Raw genomic sequence first — 24,900 nt, forward strand, 5'->3', positions numbered from 1 at the left:
AATAGACAAAGTTGTGTGGCATATCTTTATATCTTGTTTTGCACCTAATGTATTCTCTTTTTGTTGGCACATACCAGTGCTTTAATTGAGGACACCCATTGTCCAGAGTAGATTCTGTTTGAGGACATGCACTTCTCCATCGAGACCGGATATGAAAAGCATTTTAATTTTTAGCCTCTGATCTCAAACTCCTTCACATTTACAGCCAATTTTAACATTTCAAATGTTTGATTTTTTATGTCATATACTTTATGAATTTGATATTTAGTTTTCTAAAGAGTCACATAACTCCTAGGTAGGAGATATTGCCCCCCAGGTGGTCTGTTGACCAGAGGTTATGAACCACTGATCTCATGGAAGGAAGAGGCTGAACCTGTGCATGGTTGGGGTTTACTTGAAAGAAGCCTAACCTATCCCTCAAAAGACCATTTTGAATCTGCATCATTGGGTATATATGTACTGCACACACTGACAACTGAATTACATGTAGGTGCTAACAGGTTTGGCTGATAAGGAGTCTGAAGGGAGGTGAGATATGCGCAGAATCACAACTGTAGGCCAGGGGAGAGGCTGAGATTAGGAAACAGATCTAAGTAGCCATAAAACTATATTTCAACCCTAGTTAGCCATCCTCATGATGACTTTACTAAAGGTGAATTTAGTATTAGGCTTAGGAAGAGGGATATATGGGACAACTGACAGATGGGGAGTATCTAGATGGTCTCATGTTGCCCAGGGAGGTCGTCATATCCTCTTGCTACTGCTTCATACAATTCCGGTACTTACATAGAGTTTTTTAATTTCTGTGACTGGTTGAGGCAAATGGGTCGGGTGCAAGTTACATGACAGCAACTTTTTCCACACGAATGGAAGGGCCTGCTCATCAAGTACTGTGAGGCAAAATTCTTTGACTCTCTGTCCTTGCTGCATATCGTTGAGCGCACTGAAGCCAAATGGTTCTTTAAGGCCTTGTTGAATTTCTACCTGTTGCTGGCTCAGAGCAACATCACCCAGGTTTGGATCAGGCTAGCAACGATGGATAGAACCGTGGTGTGAACAAATGTGTGTGCTTCTGGAAACGTGGGGGTCCCCTGAAACGCCAGAAGATCGGGGAGCCAAGGCAAGAACATTTTCAGTGATCCACGTTTTGGGGTTGGCCTATGTGGTGGACTGTGCTGGAGATGCCTTCATTGGTACTGAGCTATTACTTATGAGCTTTCAGTAATGTTGTAATATGCTTTCTACTGTGTGTACCTTATGGAAATGGTTTGTCTCTGAGGTTTGTAGAGTTGTTATAATCTCGATATAGCATTAAATTAGTTTATATAAAAAAGTAGGGCAGAGTCAGTCGCTGCAAAACATTTTACTTGACATACACCTTTTGGAAATAGAAATTCAGTAAGTTTGCAACTAAGTGAAATGTGGCTGAACCACAATTGGTACAGGTAAACATATGCAAGAAGTTACATACTGCAGTCCTTTCTCGGAAGAACTGACTGTCTTGGAATCTGATGCCCATTACAAAAATGGGGTTACCCAATCCTGGTCGAAGACCTGGTTTCAATGTGATACAAAAACAATGGTCCCAGACCGAAGTTTCAAAAAAATATATATATCAAATTCACAGTACTGAGTTCGAAAAGCAATTTCACGAGCATAAACAATACTTAGCTCGCAGTAATCAATACAGTAATTGAAACTAAAGAAGTGCAACAACCAAAGTATACTTCACCAAGCATTTATTTTTATATCATATGGTGAACAGTTGATTATTCACTGTATCAGCGCGGGGGAGTAGGGAAGGTAGGTTGCTCCAACAGGAACGTGCAGAAAAGAGGTGCTCTGGAGTTTGTAGGGTGAAATGGAATTTCAAGGTAGTGAAAAGAATAGAAATAAAAACATTCAAATACTAGACTGGCTAAACTTCCCAGTCTTGTCTGGCCTGGCCACGTAAAATTAATCAAACATTTCTTTTAGTACAATTCATAAATACACAAATATGTATCTTTGGGTGGCACGTTTGAATAGAGCTCGTGGTCCAGGCTCCTTATGGGGTGCGACGTTTCGACCCATCTTGGGGCTATGAGGGTGATTCGTGGCCACGGCCTTGCGGGTCTTCATCAGGACTGTGTAGGGGCAACCTGAGTAGGTATGATGGTCGTGTCATACACCCGCAGAGTTGTGTGGGGCGTGGATTCCTCACATATGATTTAGTCATGATGTGCACATCCTTCCGTTAGAGAAGGTCGTTCACTCCAAGCAATTGATTCAAGAGGCTTTATTTATTTCCCTTATCCACAAATAACAAACATTGTGTTAAACAGAGGAAGGCAGCTTGGTAACAGTGACTTTTGATGAGAATTATGTATCTGCTTCACTCAGCAAGATGTCTCCTTCTCCAACTCAGTCCATCGCCAGCCGTCTACGCGGCTGCCTGTCCCCTTGGCTCTGACCGAAGACGATAAAGCGCCTGTGGTGACTTCTTACAGGTCCTAGGAGTAAGGCGCTTCTTGCCACAACTGTGCACCTCACCCGTGCCACAGAGACCTGGAGAGGCTATTGTGCCCTGTGTGTCCGGCCTGGACGGGCTGTCCATCAGCTCCTGAAATGGAACAGTTCAGAAATGAGAAAATAATAGACTTATGAAATGGAAACCGGATTATGACTATTGTTTTTAAAATAAGTTAATAACCATAATATCACAAAAAGTAATAACATAATCACTGCTGTAATTCTCCAAGGAGAAGCTGAGACCAGCAAGCACTGAATTTCCTGCACGAAGTTAAACTTGTGTTTTACAGTTGTATGCCTCTATAAGAGCCCTGTCTGTGACAGAAGCAAGCAGTACAAACAGGTGTGGACCAGCATTAAAAGTGAAAGAGAATGACTGTAGAACCAGACACCCTTCCCAGACACACTTTGCATTTCCAGACCCTACCTGCAGCTCGGGTTCAGAGGTCGCAGTCATCCTGGTAGAGGGACGGCTTTTATCTGCATGTGTGGGAAAGAGAGACAGCTATCAGAACCAAGAACCATGCATGGAGAGCACAGAGATGTTCTCACTTTGACTACAGCCCCACTCTGCTTCAGATGTACCCAGCAGGGTGAGGGTTAAGTTCTTAATTAACATGGAAAGGATGTTTTGTGTCCACTTAACCCCACACAGTAAGGTATGGAATGGTAAGGCTTGCCTTCGCACTTAGCTCAGGGAAGTATTGTTTTCTATCCTAGGTAAGCACAACCCCTAACACAACTATGATGATAAAATCCACAAATGCATGGCAAAATAAGTGAAATCAATTTGTGAGCTTGTTATAAATTAAGGGATGCAGCAGACAGACTGAAACACACAGGCGTACTTCCTGCACACATCCTCTCACGCACGCACGCACGCACACACCCCTCTGTTGTAAATATAACTGTCCAGTATTTGTAAAGCGCAAACAATTACCCGAGGGTGTCAAGGCACTGGGGGCTGTCAGGAAGATTATCCAGAGTCACATGGGGCTGGGCTGATCTGCCGCTGGTGTTGTGGATCGAACCGTCAGCCCCTGGGTTTTAGAGTCAGCCGCCCTGGCCGCTGCGCCACATCCCTTCCTTGTCTACCAACAAACACTCTGAACAGGCCAGCTCTGAAAATCAGGCCTTCCTGGTCGCAGTATATACTCAGGTCAAAATGTCTGACCCTTCATATGATGAGCCAGACTGGGAGACAAAGTTTAAACTATAGGATCAAGAATGCTTCATAAGGCTATGCCATGCTCTGCAAAGAGGCTGTTATACACACTTACGGGCATATGTATGAAAGAGTTCCGTCCCCCTTGCACCATGCACTGGGGGGCAAGAGCGATGCAACTCATAAGTAAGATGTATCAAGCCACACAAGGCCACCCTGCGTGGCCCTGCATGGCTTGATAAATCTAGTGTAACGCAATGCAGTGCAAATTGCTGTGTTGTGTTACTCTGCCCAAGACATGCATTCCATGGGTGGAGCGTGTGTGTTCCCACCCAACCACCTATGTATTTTGGCGAATGCATCAAAATGCTCCACCTCCTCAGGTGAGGAGTAACGAGGAGAATTGTCTTTATATCTCCTTGTTACGTCCTCTTTCTACGTTTACTGCATTCTGCAGCACTCCAAGAAAGAGGAAAATGCCTTGCAGGATTGTTTTTGTGCTGGAAAGTTTCCCTTCCTAAACAAAAATAATCCTGCTTACAACGCAGTCACACTTGCACCGTGGTGCACGGGTTCCTGCATTGGCGCTAGTCCGCACATTGGGCTCCAGCACAGGGAAAAGATGGTCATGCGCTGTATAATGTTAAGTACAGCACATTCCTGCCGTTTCCCTATTGTACAGCGCAGTAAGGTGACATGCTGCTCTGCATGATGGGGGCGTGGCTTGGATGCCGATCGGGATGGCGGCGTGAGCTCGCAGCTCCGCGCGGAATCCCGCTAATTCTCCTGTTTTCGGAACCCTAGGCGACCCGAAGACGACGCTCCTGCCCTCTGAAGTGTAAGGGGACAGCTGGGCACCATCGGAGAGTCACCGGGGGACTGCTGGCCCCGAGACGACTGAGTTGAAGAGGCGGCCGAGGTGTTGCCGAGGGTGCGAAGAAAATGGCGGCGAGGAGGTCGGACGGCCCCGAACTTCAGCCCTGAGCCAAGTTGTCGCCGACTGGCAAGAGATCCTGCAATCGGCTGATCGAGGCACTGGGATCGGCGGTGCTGTGTCCTAGGACCAGGGGACGCTGACCTGATTCGCCCGGAGCTTGGGGACCCTCGTTGGCCACCGCCCTAAGACTCATCCTTCCCCCCTCAGGCTTCCGAGGGGGGCGACGGAACGGGGCTCGTCTAACTGGTCATTGCTCCTGAGAGCGTCGGTGGGGACATTGCACGGCCTGGTGCCCGGGGACTGGCACGGACCTACGGGCGCCAACGAAAAACGGGCTCCTGGACCTGTGACGCAGCACCCTGGAATGGCGGCGATCGGAGGGCCGATGGCCGAGGGACGCGCAGAGGGGGAATCGGCGACTTCACCTCGGCTGGGCGAGAGTCCCTCCCCGGAGCTTGACCAGGAACAGCGGCTGAACCGGCGTCTGGATGCCATACTTGATGCGATCACCTCAACTAAGGAAGCATTGCACCAAGACATTGCCCAAGTGGCCACGGGCCTGGGGCTGCTACGTGCGGATCACGCGAAGCTAGCGGACAGGGTCAAGGACCATGACCAACTGTTGCTGGACCTGAAGCCATCGGTGGTGACCGCGGAGCACAGGATGACGGACATATTGGCCCGGCTGGACTCGCTGGAGCGGAGGGCGGAGGATGCCGAAGGCCGCAATAGACGGAACAACGTGCGGGTCGTAGGCCTGCCGGAGCGGATTGAGGGGGAGGATGCGGTGGCCTATATGGAGAACTGGTTCCGCACTGTGGTAGCGCCGGAGGGGCTTACTCCTTTTTTCACTCTGGAGCGAGCTCACCGGGTACCTGCTCACCCGCCGGGGCTTGGCCGCCCCCCCCGACCGATGGTGGTGCGGCTCCTCCACTACAAGGACCGGGATCTCCTCATCCAGCGGGCCAGGATGTCGGGCCCGTATGAGGTGGAGAACAGTAAGGTTACGATCTTCCCGGACTACACTCAAGCGGTCCAGAAGAACAGGGCATCGTTCCTCGCGGTGAAGAAGGAGCTCAGGGAGGAAGGTATCCAGTACTCCTTGCTCTACCCGGCTAAGCTGCGGATCATAATGGATGGCTCTACGCACTTTTTTCAGACTCCGGATGAAGTTTGGCAATGGCTGGAGTCGTATAGAGCGGGGACGGACAGATCGCATAAAAGTAGGCGAGACCAACCCAAGCAGCCCCGGGTGAGGCAATCACAACGCATCAGATCCCGCAACAGGCGCCAGCGGGAGAAACGGGAGGCTCAAATGGCGGCGGAGAAGAGGGATGCGCTCGCAGCGACGGCGGCCATTACAGGGTCGCAACAGAACAGTGAACGGGCAGAAACGGACTCGGGAGGGGAAGGCAGCAGGACGGGAGAGGAACTCTCAGAGGCGGAAAGCTCGAAGGGGCCGATAGTGACCCCACAGACATCGGATGGTATCTTCTGCGGCTGAGATTGAATTGGGACTAGATCGAGACTTCATGGTAGGGTGGTATCCTGTTGATGGAGGGCGAGATGCCGGGAGGGGGAGCTGTGTGCTTCGGAGGGGATGAAGGCGCGGGGCGCGGGCTCCGCTTGCTGGGGTCGGCGGTGACTCATCCCCCTTGGGCCCTTAAGGCCGACTGTGGTGGAGACCACAGGGTAAGAGTGCGAGAAGTTGGTTCAAGGTTTGGATGGGGGCGGACATTGGGTTCCTGTGCTCTGTCCTGGGGAGTGGGGTTTGGGAAGTTTCTCTGTTTTGGGTATGTTCGGGGGGGGCAACTGCATTGGGGGGGCTATGAACCTTCGTTATTTGAATCGGACTGTACGAAGCTGGAATGTGGACATTACCTAATTTGAAATGCCTGACGTGGAATGTCCGAGGGCTGCGAACTATGGTGAAACGTCACAAAGTCCATGCATATTTAGTGCGCAGGGGGGTTCAGATTGCTATGCTCCAGGAGACTCATCTCACCAAAAAAGAGTGCGCTGCCTTGCAGAAAAGATGGCGGGGCCAGGTGTTTGGCACCACTTACTCAGCGTACGCCAGGGGGGTGTTGATCTGGGTGAGGGCGGGGATACCCTTTCAAGTGCTGAATCAAGTAGTGGATCCGGATGGCCGGTTTGTGGCGGTGGAGGGGAGGTTGTATGGACGGGATGTGGTTTTCTGCTGTGTATATGCACCGAACACTGATCAAGCTCGATTCTTTGATAGCCTCTCGGGGTCCTTGGCCTCTTTCCTGGCGGGCCCGATAGTGTTAGGGGGGGACTTCAATTCGATCACGGATGTGGCTCTGGATAGGTCCCATCCCCCCCTGGTGGACTCCCCGGTGCGCAGGCTGGCCGCGCACAGGAAGGACTGGCAGGATAGATGGGGGTTGCTGGATGTCTGGAGGGAGCGGCACAGGGGGGCCAGGGATTATTCCTTTTATTCTGCTCTCCATGATCTGCATGTCAGGATTGATTCGGTGCTCTGCGGTGGATCCCTAGCCCCATTGATTTCTCATGCGGAGTACCTGGCTAGGACTATCTCCGATCATAACCCCCTATTGGTACACATTCAGTGGCAGAGGGAGCGCTCAGTGATACCAACATGGCGGCTTCGGCCGGAGACGCTTGAGGATTCTGTGTTCAGCGACGCGGTTCGGCAAGGCATTGACAGCTATTTCGGAGTGAATGAGGGCACGGCCACGAGTAGGTCCACTGAATGGGATGCAATGAAAGTGGTGGTGAGAGGGGTGTGTTTGGGTAGGTTCTCGAATGCTCGCACGACTGTGTTGAACGACCTCATGAAAGCGGAAGAAACTTTGAGGGACTTGGAGCGCCGCAGGCCGGCTAGGCCGGATTTACAGACCCAGTTATTGGAAGCGAAGGAAGTGGTTGCCACCGAGACGGAACGTTTAAGGTGTTATGACTACAGGCAGTATATCATCAGGGCACATGCAGAAAGGGACAAGGTGGGTACCCTCTTGGCCAGACTAGCTAACCCGGAACTTAGGGGCTGCCCGATCCTCAGCATTAGTAATGCGCAGGGAGAAATGGTGTACTCCCAGGCAGCGGTATTGGAACGTTTTAGGGGGTATTATGAGGAATTATACCAGAGTCAGCTGGGAGTGGGGGTTCAGGACATTGCGGAATACCTGGGGGAGAGGCAGCTTCCGGTCCTGGACGAGGAGGACGCGAAGGAGCTGGGTAGCCCGATCACGCTCACAGAAATACGGGTGGCCATCAAACATATGGCCCGCAACAAAACTCCCGGGGTGGACGGTCTGCCGATTGAATTTTATCAACAGTATGTGGACAGCTTGGCTCCCAGGCTGCTGGTGGTGTATACGGAAGCTTTCGAGGCTGGGGCATTGCCTGGGTCCATGCGGGAGGCCTTGATTGTACCGCTCTTAAAGCCTGGCCGGGATGCCGCGGATGTGAGGTCTTATCGCCCGCTATCCATGCTGACGGTAGATTATAAGATTCTGAGCCGAATCCTAGCCACCAGGCTGGCCCCACATATGACGGGCCTGGTACACAGGGACCAGGCCGGGTTTATACCCACGAGGAGTACGGCGCTGAATATCCGCCGCCTAGTGGGAATAATGGACGCCATCTTGGACGGGGAGGGAGCTCCGGCGGTCCTGTCCGTGGACATCGAGAAGGCCTTTGATAGTTTGGAATGGTCTTTCATGGATGGAGTGTTAGAGAGGTTTGGCATGGGCGAGGGGTTCCGCAGATGGACGAAGGTCTTATATACCTCGGCAACGGCGAGAGTGCGTTTGGGCGGCCTGGTGTCTGCGGCGTACCCGGTGGGCAGGGGCACACGACAGGGTTGTTCTCTCTCCCCCCTATTGTTTGCTTTGGCGATGGAACCCTTGGCGGCCCATGCGAGGTCAGGTGACAGGTACGCGGGGATAGCCGGCGGCGGGCAGTGGCATTATATATCGCTATATGCGGATGACTTGCTCCTGTACCTCGCTGACACCTCGCGGGCATTGGTCGGAGCGATGGATCTGTTGTCTGAGTTCGGCCGGCTGTCGGGCCTTAAGGTCAATTGGGCAAAGACTTGTGTGTTCCCGCTGCGAGCGGGATCGCCAGACCCTGGCAGCGACTTGGGCATGGTGTGGGAGCCCTCTTGCTTCACCTATCTGGGTGTTCGCATCTACCACGCGACTGCGGACTTATTGGAGGGCAACATTGGTCGTTGTGTCCGGGCACTGAGGGGCAGCTTGTCTTTCTGGTCGACCCTCCCGCTGACGGTTCTGGGTAGGATTGCACTTTTGAAAATGGTGGCGCTCCCCCGCTTCCTCTATTATTTCCGAACGCTGCCTGTCTGGATTCCCCAGGGGGTCTTTAGAGACCTGCGGTCAATGATTATTGGCTTCCTATGGGGGCATGGCCGCAGTAGAGTGGCCCTGAGCACGCTACTTCGCCCCAAGCTAGAAGGGGGCATGGCTGTGCCCGACTTCGAGCTGTATTATCTAGCGGCGCAGTTGCAGGTCCTTACGCAGAACGTAGCTAGGGTGTTTCGGGGTCCAGAGGAGGACCGGGATCGGGGGATACAACGCCACGTGCTGTCCTATATCATCATGCAACAGAGGCTCGAGTTGCGGGCCCTCACCATGGAGGAGAGGACGCTCCGGCTGTGCTGGCAGAGGAGCCTTCGGAGAGCGAAGGCATCGCGACCTTATGCACCGGAGATCCCGATCGGAATGCTGACGGCCTTGCCGCACGGGGGAGATTGGTCCCCGTTGCTGGATTGGGAAGAGGCGGGACTGCAGGTAGTAGGCGACTTATACATAGACGGGGCTTTGGCGCCGTTCGAAGCGCTCCGGGACCAGTTCGGGCTGCCCGATGGGGGGTTCCTCCTACACGCGGCAGTAGTGGCTGCCATACAGAAGCACTGGAAAGGGGGGCTCATGGAACCAACAACGACTATGGCATGCCAATATGTGGTGATGGCGGCAGGTACGTTCAAAGCTGTGACGTGCCTCCATAATAGGATGCTGAATGAGGGACTGGAACCGCTCCAAGGGCTCAAGGCTAAATGGGAGGAGAGCGTGGGCCGGCCCATACCGGATACGGCATGGGGCCACATCTTGCGGCGCACATGGAAGGGCACGAGAAATGCGCGCTTTCAGCAAGTACATTTCTACGTGCTTCATAGGGCTTATTTAACTCCTGAGAAATTACAGCGGTACTTTCAGGTGCCGGATGCCCGATGCCCACGGTGTTCGTCTCTGGGAGCGGGCATGGACCATTTGTTTTGGGGGTGCTCACACTTGGGGACCTATTGGGCGGAGGTAGGGGAACTCCTGAACGAAGTGACTGACAGGGAGGTGGAATTCGACATGGCGGCGTGCCTGCTGCTCTGGTTCCCGCACACTAAACACACCAAGGTGACGAGCAAATTCATTGACCTGGGTCTGATATTGGCGCAGAGGGAAATATCGTGGCATTGGAAGTCCAGGGGGGGACCCTCACTGCGTAGATGGAAGAATGAACTGCTGCGGTGGTCTGACTGCGAGAGTGTGCTCCGGATGAAGCAGGCTGTCAAGATGGGGAATGAGAAGGCATTGGATGCGGCGCGTGCATGGGAGTTAGTGGTACAAGCTTTGCGTGATTCTTTGGTAGAGGATGAGGATGGTGAGAACTAAGCCGGTGGACACCGCGGGGCGAACACAAAAGTATTGTACCCCGCACTGTAGTGGATCCATCCAACTCGACAGGACGAGGCATACACCTTAGCAGTTGCCAGGGGAGGGGGGGCTTTGGGGGGTCTGGTTAATGGGAGTTTGGGGTGGGCCAGAAGCCATTAGATGGTAGCCCGCTAGGGCACCTTGGATCTACTAGGGAGGTGGGTACTGTGTGGAGAGTGGAATGGCTGGGGAGAGCGGTCAGGCGTGACAGACCCATAGCGCCTAGGGCAGGTCCCGACGAGGGCGGTACCACTGATTATCACTGGGATGGCTGACGGGAGTGTTGTTGTGGGTGGGGGGGTAAAAGCAGATACGCAAAACGACATTTCAACCATGGTCCCTATGGGACGTGCACCGTGATGTTTTCCTATTGAAGGAAGCAATATGCCGCCCGGCCTCCGGGATGCGGGCTGAATGGCTGTGTACGATTTGGATTTCTTATTGAACGGGGGGATATCACGAGTGAACTGGCTGATTAATTGTATCCTGTGGTTTATAACTCTGCAATAAAAATATATTTAAAAAAAAAAAATGTTGCTCTGCATGATTTCTATATGCCCTTTAAGATTTAAAAGATGGTTGTATGGCAGAGGCACACATGGCTGAATCACACGTAGCTCTACAACGCCCCCCAACAACGAATGCATTTAAACGCTGCATTCCTTTACCACGCATGCCTTTATCATGCAATTTTGTGGTGAAGGAATAACTTGTAAAGGGATGTGTGGTAAAGATCACACTCCAACCGCCCCTCCACCCCCTGCCCTCAGCCGTAAACACTATCCCGACTTTACCCCACCGAACCCTAAACACTACCCAACCTCGAGCCCTAAACACTACCCAACCCAGAGCCCTTAACACTACCCGGACCGAGCCCTAAACACTACCCAACCATCTCCTGAGCCCTAAACACTACCCCAATAGCCCCAGGAGCCCTAAACACTACCCCAACCCTCTGAGCCCTAAAGACTACCCCAACCCCCCCCAAGCTCGAAACACTACCCCAACCCCAAAAACGATAAAAAATAACCCCCACCCCCCAGAACCCATCCCCACATACCTCATCGTGTCCTCTCTTGATCCTTCCTGCTCCCGGACCCTCCCATCCCAGCATCTAGACTGTGTACTTCCTTAACCACGCATATGCATGGTTAAGGCATGCGCATTATTAAGGCATGTTTGGTTGAGCCTTGGGGAGCTGGTGTAATCTGCACTGTGGCACTTTCTGGTCAGAGATGGTTGGTACTTGTTTTAGTACCGTCATTGCCAGCGATGGGAAATGGGTGGTGCAAGCCTCCTGGTCAGGGCGCTGGCACTTATTATTTGACAAATTAAGCACTGCCGGGTATCTTCACCTTTTACACATATACTATTTATTTAGTTCATAGTTCGGTTCACCCGTTATCTTCTTCAAAGCTCAGTAATAATGTCTGAACGGAGACCAAATATCCTTCAGGCGTCAGATCTCGGGCAGCAGTTCGTCATAAAGTTCTAGTTGTTCTTTACAATAGGTCAGTTCTGCCAACCACATATTTAGCATTGGAGAGCGACCTCATCCCCTAACTTGGGCCATCAATCATTTTGCTAACAGTAGTGCAAATAATGTAAATTTTTTGTTTGCTGTATTATTATTATTTTTTTTTTTAAATATGTTTATTTCGAACAGCATTGAAGGCATAATCAGACCGTCAGATCACAGGCGCTAGAAGAGAAAAGTAAACGAGTATCGTACAGGATAATACACAGCCAACGGCCCACATCCCAGAGGCCGGGCGGCGTAAAGTCAAGGTGCGCCTCACAGAAATAGATAAACCTGACCATTAGCAGAAAAGAGATATGCAACGCTAGCGTCCGTCGTTTTACATTTAATCCCCCTCCTATGTCTTCCATCAATCCCATCGGGCCTCAGTCCTCACAGATAATGTTCGTATTCGAAACTCAATCAACATAGAACAATGAAACAACCCCTCCCCCCTTCCCCCCCCCCAGAGCCCCACCCCCCATGTGGCATCGACAACTAAGAACGAGTAAAAGGGCGGTGACTGCTTCATGGCCCAGCAGGGTACAGACATCACAACGATAAGCAGTACTCCGGGAATCTAGACAAGCATTTAGCAACCAAATACGGAACAGTTGTGCGCGCTCATCAGGACACTACCCCAGAGCAGGCCCCTCTACCCCATCTCCTGTCACCACCTCCTCAGATTCAGACTCCTCAGGGGTGAACAGTTCGGCACTAGTCGCATCCGATTCATCACCAGGCAGCCCCTCAGCACACATCATCCTCCAAGCCAGCAGGTCGTTCTGAAGCCGCTCATCACGGCGTGTACGCTGCATGTGTGTCTCCTCAGCCAGGGACCATTCCTTAAAATCCCTAAGCCAGAGGGAGAGCTCGGGGGCCCTCTGCCCCATCCATGTAATAGCCACGCGCCTCCTCGCCAACACTAGGAACAACTGTAGCAATTTGTAAGACAAGTTCCTCTTTTTAGCTTTGGGCACCAGGGCCAAAAGACAGTGCAGTGGATCCAATGCAATCCGAAGGCCCGTAACGCGGCCAATGTGCTCCACCACCGCCCTCCAAAAGCTACTGACCTGCGGGCATTCCCAGGCCAAATGGAAGAATCCAGCCCTCTCCGTTCCACACCTAGGGCAGTTGTCAGTCCGATCCGCTGAAATGCGGGCCAGGGAGACTGGGGTCATGTAGGTACGATGCAGAAAATTAAAGTGGATCAAATACGGAACAGTTGTGCGCGCTCATCAGGACACTACCCCAGAGCAGGCCCCTCTACCCCATCTCCTGTCACCACCTCCTCAGATTCAGACTCCTCAGGGGTGAACAGTTCGGCACTAGTCGCATCCGATTCATCACCAGGCAGCCCCTCAGCACACATCATCCTCCAAGCCAGCAGGTCGTTCTGAAGCCGCTCATCACGGCGTGTACGCTGCATGTGTGTCTCCTCAGCCAGGGACCATTCCTTAAAATCCCTAAGCCAGAGGGAGAGCTCGGGGGCCCTCTGCCCCATCCATGTAATAGCCACGCGCCTCCTCGCCAACACTAGGAACAACTGTAGCAATTTGTAAGACAAGTTCCTCTTTTTAGCTTTGGGCACCAGGGCCAAAAGACAGTGCAGTGGATCCAATGCAATCCGAAGGCCCGTAACGCGGCCAATGTGCTCCACCACCGCCCTCCAAAAGCTACCGACCTGCGGGCATTCCCAGGCCAAATGGAAGAATCCAGCCCTCTCCGTTCCACACCTAGGGCAGTTGTCAGTCCGATCCGCTGAAATGCGGGCCAGGGAGACTGGGGTCATGTAGGTACGATGCAGAAAATTAAAGTGGATCAATTTAAACCGTGCATTGCACGATACCTTCCGGGTCAGGAGCCCGATACGTTTGCGTTGTCCTGGCTCCAGGGCCATACCTAAGTCCGCCTCCCAGGCCGCCCAGGAAATGCGCCCAGCGGGGTTGAATCCTGTCTCATGGCTGAATATAATAAGGTGATCAGCTTACGTCCCCTTCCACAGGAGAGAAGGATGTTGAGGGTGTGGGTCAACGGAGGTGCCTCCGGGAATTGAGGCCAAGTCGCCCTCGCCAACTCTTGTAGTCCTCTATATGCAGGTATTGGCCCCTGTTCAGGCTGAAGGCTGCCTCAGCACGCTCAAAAGACACGAAGGAGTCGTCTGGGTAAAGGTCAGCCAGAGTCTCACAACCACTGTCTCGCCACTCCCGGAAGGACATATTCTCCTCCATCAGCTTTACCGGGCCAAGATCCAAACTTGCAGTTCCCTATGAAGGGGGCCCGCCTCAGAATCCGCTCTACGAACCGATGCCAGATCCCCGCCGCATGGCGCACCACATAGGGCAGGGCACTGTCTGCCCCTCGGGCCTGCATCAGCGCCACCTGCAAGGCCGATTCATCCGCTCTACCCGCCAGGAGCTGCAGCTCCCAATTGTCCGTGCCCGCAAACCACCTCGCGGCTGGCAGGACTTGGGCCGCATAATAGTAGAGGTCAAACCTCGGAGCCTCCAGGCCCCCCTCCCCCCAACTTCGGACCACAGTGCAAGGCAACCCTACTACGGCCACCTGCCCAGAGCAAGGACGTAACCAGTGTATTGAGCGTGCGAAATATTCGCGGGGGAGCGGGCACAGCGTATTTTGCTGGACATATAATATCCTAGGCAACATTACCATTTTGGGAATCGCCAACCACCCCATTAGAGAAAGGGGGAGCGTATTCCAGAAGGACGCGGACTGGAGCAGAGAGCAAAGCACCCTCTCAGCGTTGCGAACCAGCAGCTGCTCGTCAGACGAGGCCACCTGAATGCCCAAGTATCGAAAGGCATCCATCTCCCATCGCAGTCCCAGGCACTGAGGGCTCCCATCCGGGTCCACGTCGCAGCCCGCCAGGGGAAAAATCAGGGATTTCCCAGGGTTGACGCACAGGCCAGATGCCGCCCCAAACCGGTCCAATAACCGCAATAGGACGGGGAGCGATTTGCTCAGGGAGGTTAAATAGAATAGGGCATCATCCGCTTATAGGGAAATCACATGCACAGTGTCCCCCACCTTAATGCCCCATTGTTCCATCTCCGCGCGAATAGAGACCACCAAAGGCTCTATCGCCAAGGCGAAGAGGAGCGGTGATAGGGGCCCCCCTGTCGAGTTCCCCTCTCCAAAAACCACTCTTCGCAACGGGCTGACCCAAGCCGAACTCTAGCCCGGGGAGCCCCATAGAGGATCCGGATCCAAGCGCAAAACACAGGCCCCAGCCCCACCTTCTGGAGCACATCCAACAGATATCCCCAGCTGACCTTGTCAAAGGCTTTAGCCAAATCGACCGACACCAGGACGTGTGGCTCCTCACGGCCACGCCTCTCGCGTAGAATATGATTCAGACGCCGCAAGTTCATTGCGGTATTACGACCTGGAATGAATCCACACTGGTACTGATGGACCAAGTGTGCCATATGAGGGGCCAGTCTATTGGCCAAAAGCCTGGTGAGGATCTTAACGTCTGTATTAATCAAAGTGATAGGCCGGCACGCCGCGGGGTCACAACTGTCTCCGCCTGGCTTCAAGAGCATACAAACCTCTCCCTGATTCATGGTGGGCGGGAGGGCGCCGCGCTCCAGGGCCTCGTTGTAGACCTGCAATAAGAGGGGACCCAGGGTTTCCCCAAACGAGTGATAGAATTCAGGCTGGAAGCCATCCCCGCCCGGCTCCTTAGCTCGCGGAAGGGCGGCCAACGCCACTCTAATCTCCCGGAGTGTCAACGCCGCGTCTAGTTCCTCCGCGACCTCCCCCGAGCGTGCCTGGAGAGGCAATTCCTGGAGGTAAGGCTGATACGAGGCCTCCGTAATCGTGGGGTCGGCAGTGTACACCTCCTGGAGGTGATACCGAAGGACCTCGAGGATGTCAGATTCCGAGAGCGCCATGTCCCCAGTGGGGCCCCGCAAGGCAACTATCCGCTCCGGTGCAAACTCACGCCGAAGTATCCAGGCCAGCAGGCGGCCGGACTTGTCCCCCTCACGGTGGAGGCGCTGCCGATATTGACCCAAAGTGTACTTGTGCAGACGAGTAAGGATGTCATGGACAGACACCAGAACCTCCCTCTCCGTCTCCTGGGCTGGGGCATCTGGATCCGGAAGAGACTGACGGCGCCAGAGTTTTTCCTCCGCGTCGTACAACTCACATAGCAAGTGCTTGCGGACTCCATAAGTGAGGCCCATAGAGGCGCCCCGTACCACCGCTTTCAGGGCCTCCCATTTAGTTGAGTGCTGTATTATTTTTTTTAACCCATCCAAGCAGAGCAACCAACAAGGTCATCTGACTCCAGGTTGCTGCTTTTGTGTGTATCTTGTTAGTTGTCAGTTCCCAGAATGCAAAAATCATAGGGCGCACCCACAAAAGATGGAAGAACCCCAATCAGTTTCCATTTAGGTAGGACTGATGAAGTATAGTACATATGGTGTAGGAATCTGAATTTGATTATTCGCAATCTGCTGCTGGGTAACAATTCCCATTTTGTCAGCCGCAATATTTCCATATCTCATTGGGGGTAGGCTCTAAATTCTCATCCCATCTTTCCATTGCAGGAACAACATGCTAGGGCATTGTTCTCAAGGTCATCCAGTATAAGGTCATTCTAAGCTATTTGAGAGTCTTCACAGTGATAGCTTTATCCAGTGGGTCAAACCGCTCTGGTTCTGTGGGGAAAACAGGTGTGATGTTTTTACAGGTGTACTTGATTCTATGGTAATGAAAGACATCAATTGGAATAATGTCAGAGCGTGCTTAGACGATATCTATTGCTATGAATTGACCCCCTTCAAACAAGTCTCTCCAAATATTAATATGTAGTTAAGTATCTGCTTTTTTTGCTTTGACCACAGTGAAGAGAGGATATGATGACAGGGGAACATCCTTTACAACGCGGATGTTACCCCGCAGTGCTGTTCCGACGCGTCTTTTACAAAGCAAGTCATAACCACGACTTGCGCTCGAGGGCGCTCAAGGATAAGGAATAGTAGATTTACTATTCCAACACCTTCCCTACTGTACGTAGGCTGGTGTTGGAATAGTAAATTTAACTATTCCTAAGTCCGCACCCCTACAGCGCAAGTCGTGGTACAACTTGCGTTGTAAAAGACGCGTTGTAACGGTACGCGTGGTAATACCACGCGTTGTACCGTCATACATCCATGAGGACAGTAGTACTAAAAGTTTACATAAGTTCATGTTTGGGCTTGCTTGTGAGTTTGTCCCATGCTATCGCTATACAATCTACTGTGATTATTTCTTCAGTTTTGTTATTATGTTTGGCTCAGAGAACGGACTGAAGAGGGATGGAATCTTCCCCATCCCTCGCCACTGCAAGGTGGGCCAGATATCTCTGTGGATTGAACCTGTAATGTGCGAAATGCGCTTGTGCAAATACATACTCAAGATCCATACTTGGCACTATAAAGCCCCCTTGTTTGTAGGGTGTAGTTAGCGTTTCCCAGGCAATTCAGGTGGCTTTGTTGGCCCTTGCCAGTTTGATCAGTAGGGTTGTAAGGATATGAAAAAAATGTTGTTTAGGGAAATAGGTATATTGACAAAAGAGTATAATAATTTGGGGAGAATAACCATTTTGATCAATCCTAATCTTCTGGCCATAGTATGTGGCAACTTAAGCCTCTGTCAATTTGTTCGTGAATGGTGCTCATTGCACTTTCATAGTTTGTCTTATGATTTTGTCCATATTATGACTGACACATATCATATCCTTAGATATAAAATGGGTTCGGCATGCCATTCTAGAGGACAGTAGTTCTACCTCTTGCGTCTTCTGAGAAGGAAGATCGCCAACTTACTACAGTTGATTGTAGGCCTGACAAGTGTTCAAATTGGATGAATTCCCACATTATGGAAACAAGACTGTCTTGATGGTTTTTACAGATAGCGTGTTACGGCTTCTATACAGAGTGAGGCCAATAATGGTTGGTCCATGAACCATAAGGCATTTTGCTAGTATTTTTGTCTGAGTTTAGCTGAAAGCGGTACAAGTGAAAATAAAATCAGTGATTGAGGTCTTCTCTGACAGGAACCTTGTCCTATTCGAATAGTGGGGAAATTCGGCCAGTCGTATATAGCTTGGCCATTGGACTGGTATCTAATCAGTTTCATAGGTTAGGCATATTAATACGCACCAGTATTTTTGGAAGTAGGGCCATTCAAGAGAGTTGAACCCAATAATATCCTCCAAAGTAGTATTCAAGCCAATATATAACAAGGTTCAGCCAAACCGAGTTTTATTCACAATTTTTTATATTAAATGTGTGAATAGATGAAAAGTATAGTTGAATTTTTGTATCCATTATTGTTTTACATTGTAACTGCTGCCTCTCTCCTGTACCAACCAACCATCTCGCTGTGTTGTCACTTTATTTCACTTTTTTTCTTGGTTTTGGTTTGTTTACACACCTGGGGTCTTCTACAACTATACTTTTCACCTATACACTCATTTAATATAAAAAAGAATTGTGAATAAAACTCGGTTCGGCTGAACCTTGTTAACAGTTTGGATGGAATTGACGCAGAAAATTCTGTGAAAATGTACAATTGTTTCTAAATAAGTTCCATGTGAACGTTTTTTCCAAGTATTCTTGATACCCTTGTTGGCATGGACAAAAGGGTTGCTATTGTTGTTTTTAGGGCCTCAACTAGAATTCCTATCCTCACTGGGGCCTAGCAGGTGGCCAATAGAGTCTCTTTCTGCCACCCCGTTACCAGCGCCATGAAACCACTTGGTGTAGGAGCGCTTTACAAATATTTTAACATAGCATAACATTTCTGTCAGAAAATTTTGAGCTACATCGGAGTATTGGTAGAAACTCTTCCATATGAACATATCTATGGCCTCTCTCCACTGTGCCCAAGTGCAGGCGTGGAGGTCTAGCTTCCTGAACATTTCTATGGTTGGTAGGCTGGTATCGCATTATGGACATTGTCCCCTGTCACCTGAACTGCCAGAATGGTCGTCAAAGTACTTGGTTCATTGAGAGAACCTATGGAAAAAACTGAGCTTCAATTAGAGATGCAGTAACACAGAGTGGCAGACATAACTACAGCCCCCACTCAGAAAGTAATCAAAGGTTTATTCATAAAGGGCATACACTTAGACTCTCCCCTCTCGAAAAGCATCCATGACAAGCTAATCGTTCAAATCTGCAACCAAGAGCACACATCTAAATGACAGTTCCACGTAAGAGAAAATCTGCCATTATCAAAAGAATAATTCTCAATATCCATTGTTGAGTGGAGCAGTGATCACTTCTTCCTCGTTAGCTATAACACTCTTTTGTTCCACTGCCAAAGGAACTTCTCTAGAGGTGCCATAAATGTTGAAAATGTGAACAATGTGGGTCACAGGCTCTATTTCTTGAAATATTTGTTTCTGCTTCTGCCCAGTTCTAGCATTTCTGAAGTAGGAACAGGCATTGTGTTAACTGGCAATAAGGGACTGACAGTCTAGTGCCTCTCCACTGCTGGTGCAAAAATGTGTTTGCCATCTATACATATTTCGCTTCACCACTTAAGCCGGTGGATGTGGTGTTGCTGGAGGCATTGCACATGATCATGAAATACATCAGATTTATTGGAATCTGAAGGTGGTACTCCATGTCCAAAAATTGAGCCATTTGGTCCCGCGCCATGAACCTCTAGACATACACCAGTGTGATCCCACTTGGACCTGTAGTCTGGCTTTTGGGGTGCCTAGCGTATTTAGAAGTATCTTATTGAAAAGTTCTGCTTGTGCATCCACATTGAAATGACAACTTTCTCTTGGAAGTTTTAACCTTAGTAGGAGGACAGTCTGGTTGGCTATTTGTAGTATACAATGAATTTCTTCCAGAACTCCTTGGTGGCACTGGATGCTTAACACTTATGCATATTTTCTGAAATCATCTCTGATAATACTGTAGTTCTTTGACAGTCTGGTGCCAGTAGCATGAAAGTCCACAAATCCCAAATCCAAACAGCCACCAGTTTGCAGGAGCTGTATGTTTTCACTTTTTTATGATGGATATTACTGGTGAAGCAGGAGCTGCTCTATCAAAGCTATGTACTTCTCCCTGACAGGCCTCTGCAGCAGGGGGAGGGGGATTCTGCAGGCCCAGACGAGAATCAAGAGTTACTTCAAAACATGTAGGAAGACATAGTTGGATGGAAGATAGGCATCATCAGTGCAGATCCTGAGAACTTCCTCATCAGAGGCACCCCCCTTACGAACATGTTTACGTTACATCCAGTGGTAGGAGGAGATATGATCTACTCCAGCATCATATGATTTTTTTGATTGTGTACCAAAATAAGGTCAGCTAATTCCAAGACCACATTAACACCAAGGGCCAGATGTAGGTCGCCAATTACCGGTCGGTAACGGCCGAATTCGGCAGTTACCGACCGGTAATTGGTGATTGAGATGTAGGGGCCATTATTTTACAGAATCGGTAAATTTACCGAATCGGTAAATTTTCCGATTCTGTAAAATACCGAATCGGTAATTGTACCAATTCGGTAAATCAAGATGTAGGTGGTACTCTACAGAGTGCCACAGGCCCTTAAGAGTCGGTATTTTACCACCCAATCCTATTGGGTGGTAAAATACCGAATTCAGGTGTGCATGCACACCTGTGCCATGTGACACACAGACATGCCCTTAGGGCATGTATGTGTGCCACATGGCACACAAGCCTGCACTTGGGGTGCTAGAGGGTGTCAAAGTGACTCCCCCTGCACCCTTGCTGGATTCGGTATTTACCGATTCGGTAAATACTGAATCGGTATTTCCCATTGATTCCTATGGGCTCCAGAGCCCATAGGAATCAATGGGGAATACCGATTCGGTATTTACCGAATCGGTAAATTTCGAATCTTACAGATTCGGTAATTCAAAATAAAAAATTACCTACATCTCCCTCCTTCTAATTTACCGACTCTTAAATACCGATTCGGTATGATTCGGTATTTAAGAGTCGGTAAATCGGAATTACCTACATCTGGCCCATAACCTTTCACATTATCATGTTCTTTCATTGAAAACCCCATCATGAACCTCACTCACCAGACCCATATGGGCATGCGTTTTGGCCCTGTGCCATTTTTGTTTTTAATTTTCATTGTCCCATAGAGTATAGTCCATTAAAGCCTGGCTCCTTGATGGCCAGTTGTGTTGGAAATGTTTAGGAAGATCCAGGCTCCTCTGATGGCCAAGGGGCAGATAAGGCTGCCTGCCAATTTGAAGTATGGCCAATGCTGACTAGACTAGACCGCGCCACGGTTAGATGTGTAAAATACTTGGGCCCCGTTTGCAAACTCAGACACTGCAGAATCTGTGTGAGATCTGAGCTGTGCAACCTGCAGGTGCCTACTTTGGGGAATTCAATTACATAATTGTATTGTTTATTGTGTGCTTTTCTAGGTCTGATGGTCCTTTCTTATAGAAGACATGTTGGGCAGACCTGGGCAGTGATTGTGTGAGTATGGTGCTCTGCTTCTTTTGCCTTGAGGTGAATGGAGGGATTCTTCTTAATCTTAGGGCACTATTAGAAATCTTCACCAAAGGAGTTTACACAACCTGTGGTTGATGATGATGTTTTTCAGTTGGATCCCTATTGGGTGTGGTAGAGTGCAGAGGCACCTCTCTCACGCCTATAAGGGAATCACCCAGAGACATTTACTCTTAGCGATGGACAGCGATGATCACTCACAGCTAAACTACGGTCATTACCCAGTAGCACCTTTCTTCATGTGTTATTGCACCATGAGCGCTCAGGGGAGTTTATGAATCAACAAATCCTTGTAAAAAGTGTTCAACTGAAAAAAGAAACACAGTGGGACATGTCTAGTTCAAACCCATGTGGAGCTATAACATAACGTGTATTTGTAAAGCACACATTCACTCAAGGGTATCTTGGCTCTGAATAACAAATGTTTGTCATCCAACTCAATGGTACTCATTGTATCGACCTCAGAAGGATGAGTGGACTCCTCCGGGATTTGAACCTGTGACCATGAGGTCAAACACAGGCCCCTACAGTGGACACATCCGTCCACTAAGCCACCAGACCTGGCTTATTGTTGCCATTTCTGGTAAACGCTCAACTAGGTGCTGAAGTGCAGAAGTTCGTGTAGCCCATAATGGGAACATCAGCAACTAGTGCACCATCTGCAGTTTCAAGCCAATTTCAGTATATTTTTAATGAGCCTGTAGCAAAGGGTAGCCCCTACAGGAAGGCAAATATCTCTCTTTTCTTCTGATTTTCCACTAAACTGTACTAAAATCCGCATTTTCCTAAATATAACTTCATGTTGCACAAAGTACTGGTGATCAAACCACTCTTGATATAGTCACAGTGCCATTATTGTGAAACACCTCATTACACAGTGTTCCAATCTTTAAGTACATTTATGGTAACAAAGTCTTTCATGTCAGTTAATGACATAATGGACTAAGTGATTGAAGTGTGATTATTAAAAACACACACATACACCTAGTCCACATTCAGCGTATTAATTTCCTTAAATCAACCCGTCCTTCACTGTGCAGTGTGTATCTCGCCTTTGTACTGTACTTCATATTCGTACATCATTCACATCTTGGTCCTAGCACCCGACTGTGCCCTAGAACTATTTGGGCCCTGTCCTGAATGCCTATATCATCAGACCTTACAGTGCCTCTTCTCACTCTTCTTTTTATATTGGGGCTCTTGAAAGCGAGACTTCTAAAGGTGCTTACTCCCAGCTCCGAGTCGTAGGTTGGAAATGCATAACAAGCAACACGTCTTTGATGATGGAAGCTTCACTTTCAGCTCTGTCTCTCCTTACTAACAGCATCTCTGTTCCCACTATCTACTCGGCAGTACCAAGCACTCCTTGACAACAAAGAAATCTGGTCACTACCCATGAGGAAAGGTGTAAATAGAACTGTTCTCTGCGGTTTTCATTGGGAGCCATGAGCATGAATACTTGATTTGAACCACAGTTACACTGCTGGTGTGGTGCAGCAGAGAAAAACAAAACAACATTTTAGTGCTGTGCTATCTGAAGAAGCAGCTGCATCCCTGGTCTTCCCCTGCATCAACTGGCTCTCCAAAAGCTCAAGCAGTGAAGCAGTGGATGTTGTTCTGCAGTCTGGCTTGGCTATTCTCCTCTCTCTGGGCACACAGACCCATAGGAAATGATATAATGCATGGTGCTGCCATCTATCATTTTCCCTATCAGCCGCAAACCTGAATAGGTTGATCAGGAAATGCAGTGCTGGCAGTGGTCCTCATAGTGCCAATATCGGCCCAAACCCAGACCTTTCTTCATGCAACACACCCCTCCACCAATAACGGACACAACACAATTTTGTTGGAGAAAGTTGTTGCAGTTTTATTAGCATAAACATTATGCCAACATGTTGGGTTATCTTACGGGTGATCCTGAGCAGGTCGCCTCTCGCGACCCGCCCACCTGATGAGCCATAACCCCCGCGGTGTTAACCGTCGGGGAGTTGTCAGTTTTGGGGGGGGAAGGTCTAACCCCTCCCCCGGAGAACCTCTCGTCCGCCAATTACTCACGCCCCTCCCCCCTCGGGTGGGGGGGGGGAGCGTTGGCAACCCCGGTTGCTCAGGTACACAACCGCCCGAAGGACTAACGGGGTGCCGTCGGTCCTCCAGGATCCATCATGGATCTCCCTGGGGGATAATTCGCTCACGCACCCTTCCGGTGCTCATGTAGAGGGTACCCTTCTGTACCTTCCTGTATTGGATCACCCTGTAACTCCGCCTGCAACACAAAGACAAGTCATTAGTATCAACAAACCCCCCCATCGATCTGCCCAAGAGCAGGGTAAGCGGATGGGAGGGAAAACGCTGGGCAGTCTTCTAGTCCCGCGATGCAGGATCAGCCTGGGGGAGGGGGCGAGGGTCAACTCGCCGCTGCATCAGGAACAAAGATGGTGCTTGACCCTCGCCCCCTAGGCTATATAGCCATTCACCCTCTCCCCCCCCCCCCCCCAAGGACAGGAAGTGACATCACGGGGGACCACTGGTCCCCCCAACCACTAGACCGCTCAGGGTCTGTGCCATCCTATGGCACTAAGGGTGGCCACCCTCATAGGTGGCCACCTTTGGTGTCCCGGGGCAGCCTATCATAGTGCCAATATCGGCCCAAACCCAGACCTTTCTTCATACAACACACCCCTCCACCAATAACCGACACAACACAATTTTGTTGGAGAAAGTTGTTGCAGTTTTATTAGCATAAACATTATGCCAACATGCTGGGTTATCTTACGGGTGATCCAGAGCAGGCCGCCTCTCGCGACCTGCCCACCTGATGAGCCATAACCCCGCAGTGTTAACATTGTTTCACTTGACCGCTGTATGAAAGATTGTTACACTTGACCAGTGTGTGAAAGATTGTTTCACTTGACTGCTGTGTGAAAGATTGTTTCTCTTGACCAGTGTGTGAACGATTGTTTCACTTGACCGCTGTGTGAAAGATTGTTTCACTTGACCAGTGTGTGAAAGATTGTTTCACTTGACCAGTGTGTGAACGATTGTTTCACTTGACCGCTGTGTGAAAGATTGTTTCACTTGACCACTGTGTGAAAGATTGTTTCACTTGACTGCTGTGTAAAAGATTGTTTCACTTGACCAGTGTGTGAACGATTGTTTCACTTGACCGCTGTGTGAAAGATTCTTTCACTTGACCAGTGTGTGAAAGGTTGTTTCACTTGACCGCTGTGCGAAAGATTCTTTCACTTGACCAGTGTGTGAAAGATTGTTTCACTTGACCAGTGTGTGAAAGATTGTTTCACTTGACTGCTGTGTGAAAGATTGTTTCACTTGACCAGTGTGTGAACTATTGTTGCACTTGACCAGTGTGTGAAAGATTGTTTCACTTGACCAGTGTGTGAACGATTATTTCACTTGACCGCTGTGTGAAAGATTGTTTCATTTGACCAGTTTGTGAAAGATTGTTTCACTTGACCGCTGTGTGAAAGATTGTTTCATTTGACCAGTGTGTGAAAGAT

The 24,900-nt window shown here is 49.9% G+C and overlaps 1 protein-coding gene across 2 annotated transcripts in view; it reads right to left on the reverse strand.

The window, feature by feature from the left end:
* Positions 1 to 1,738: 1,738 nt before the first annotated feature.
* Positions 1,739 to 24,900, reverse strand: part of HEATR4 (HEAT repeat containing 4) — a 344,851-nt gene continuing 321,689 nt past the window's right edge. For both annotated transcript variants that reach the window (XM_086937243.1, XM_086937244.1), the window contains exons 16-17: positions 2,939 to 2,991; positions 1,739 to 2,602 (exon numbers count right to left, since the gene is read on the reverse strand). In XM_086937243.1, coding sequence (XP_086793369.1) covers positions 2,423 to 2,602; positions 2,939 to 2,991 — 233 coding nt within the window. In that variant the 3' untranslated portion in view covers positions 1,739 to 2,422. The remainder of the gene's footprint in view (positions 2,603 to 2,938; positions 2,992 to 24,900) is intronic.

The sequence above is a fragment of the Lissotriton vulgaris genome, chromosome 9 (genome assembly GCF_964263255.1).
Source record: "Lissotriton vulgaris chromosome 9, aLisVul1.2, whole genome shotgun sequence".
In the NCBI taxonomy this organism is placed as follows: Eukaryota; Metazoa; Chordata; class Amphibia; order Caudata; family Salamandridae; genus Lissotriton; species Lissotriton vulgaris.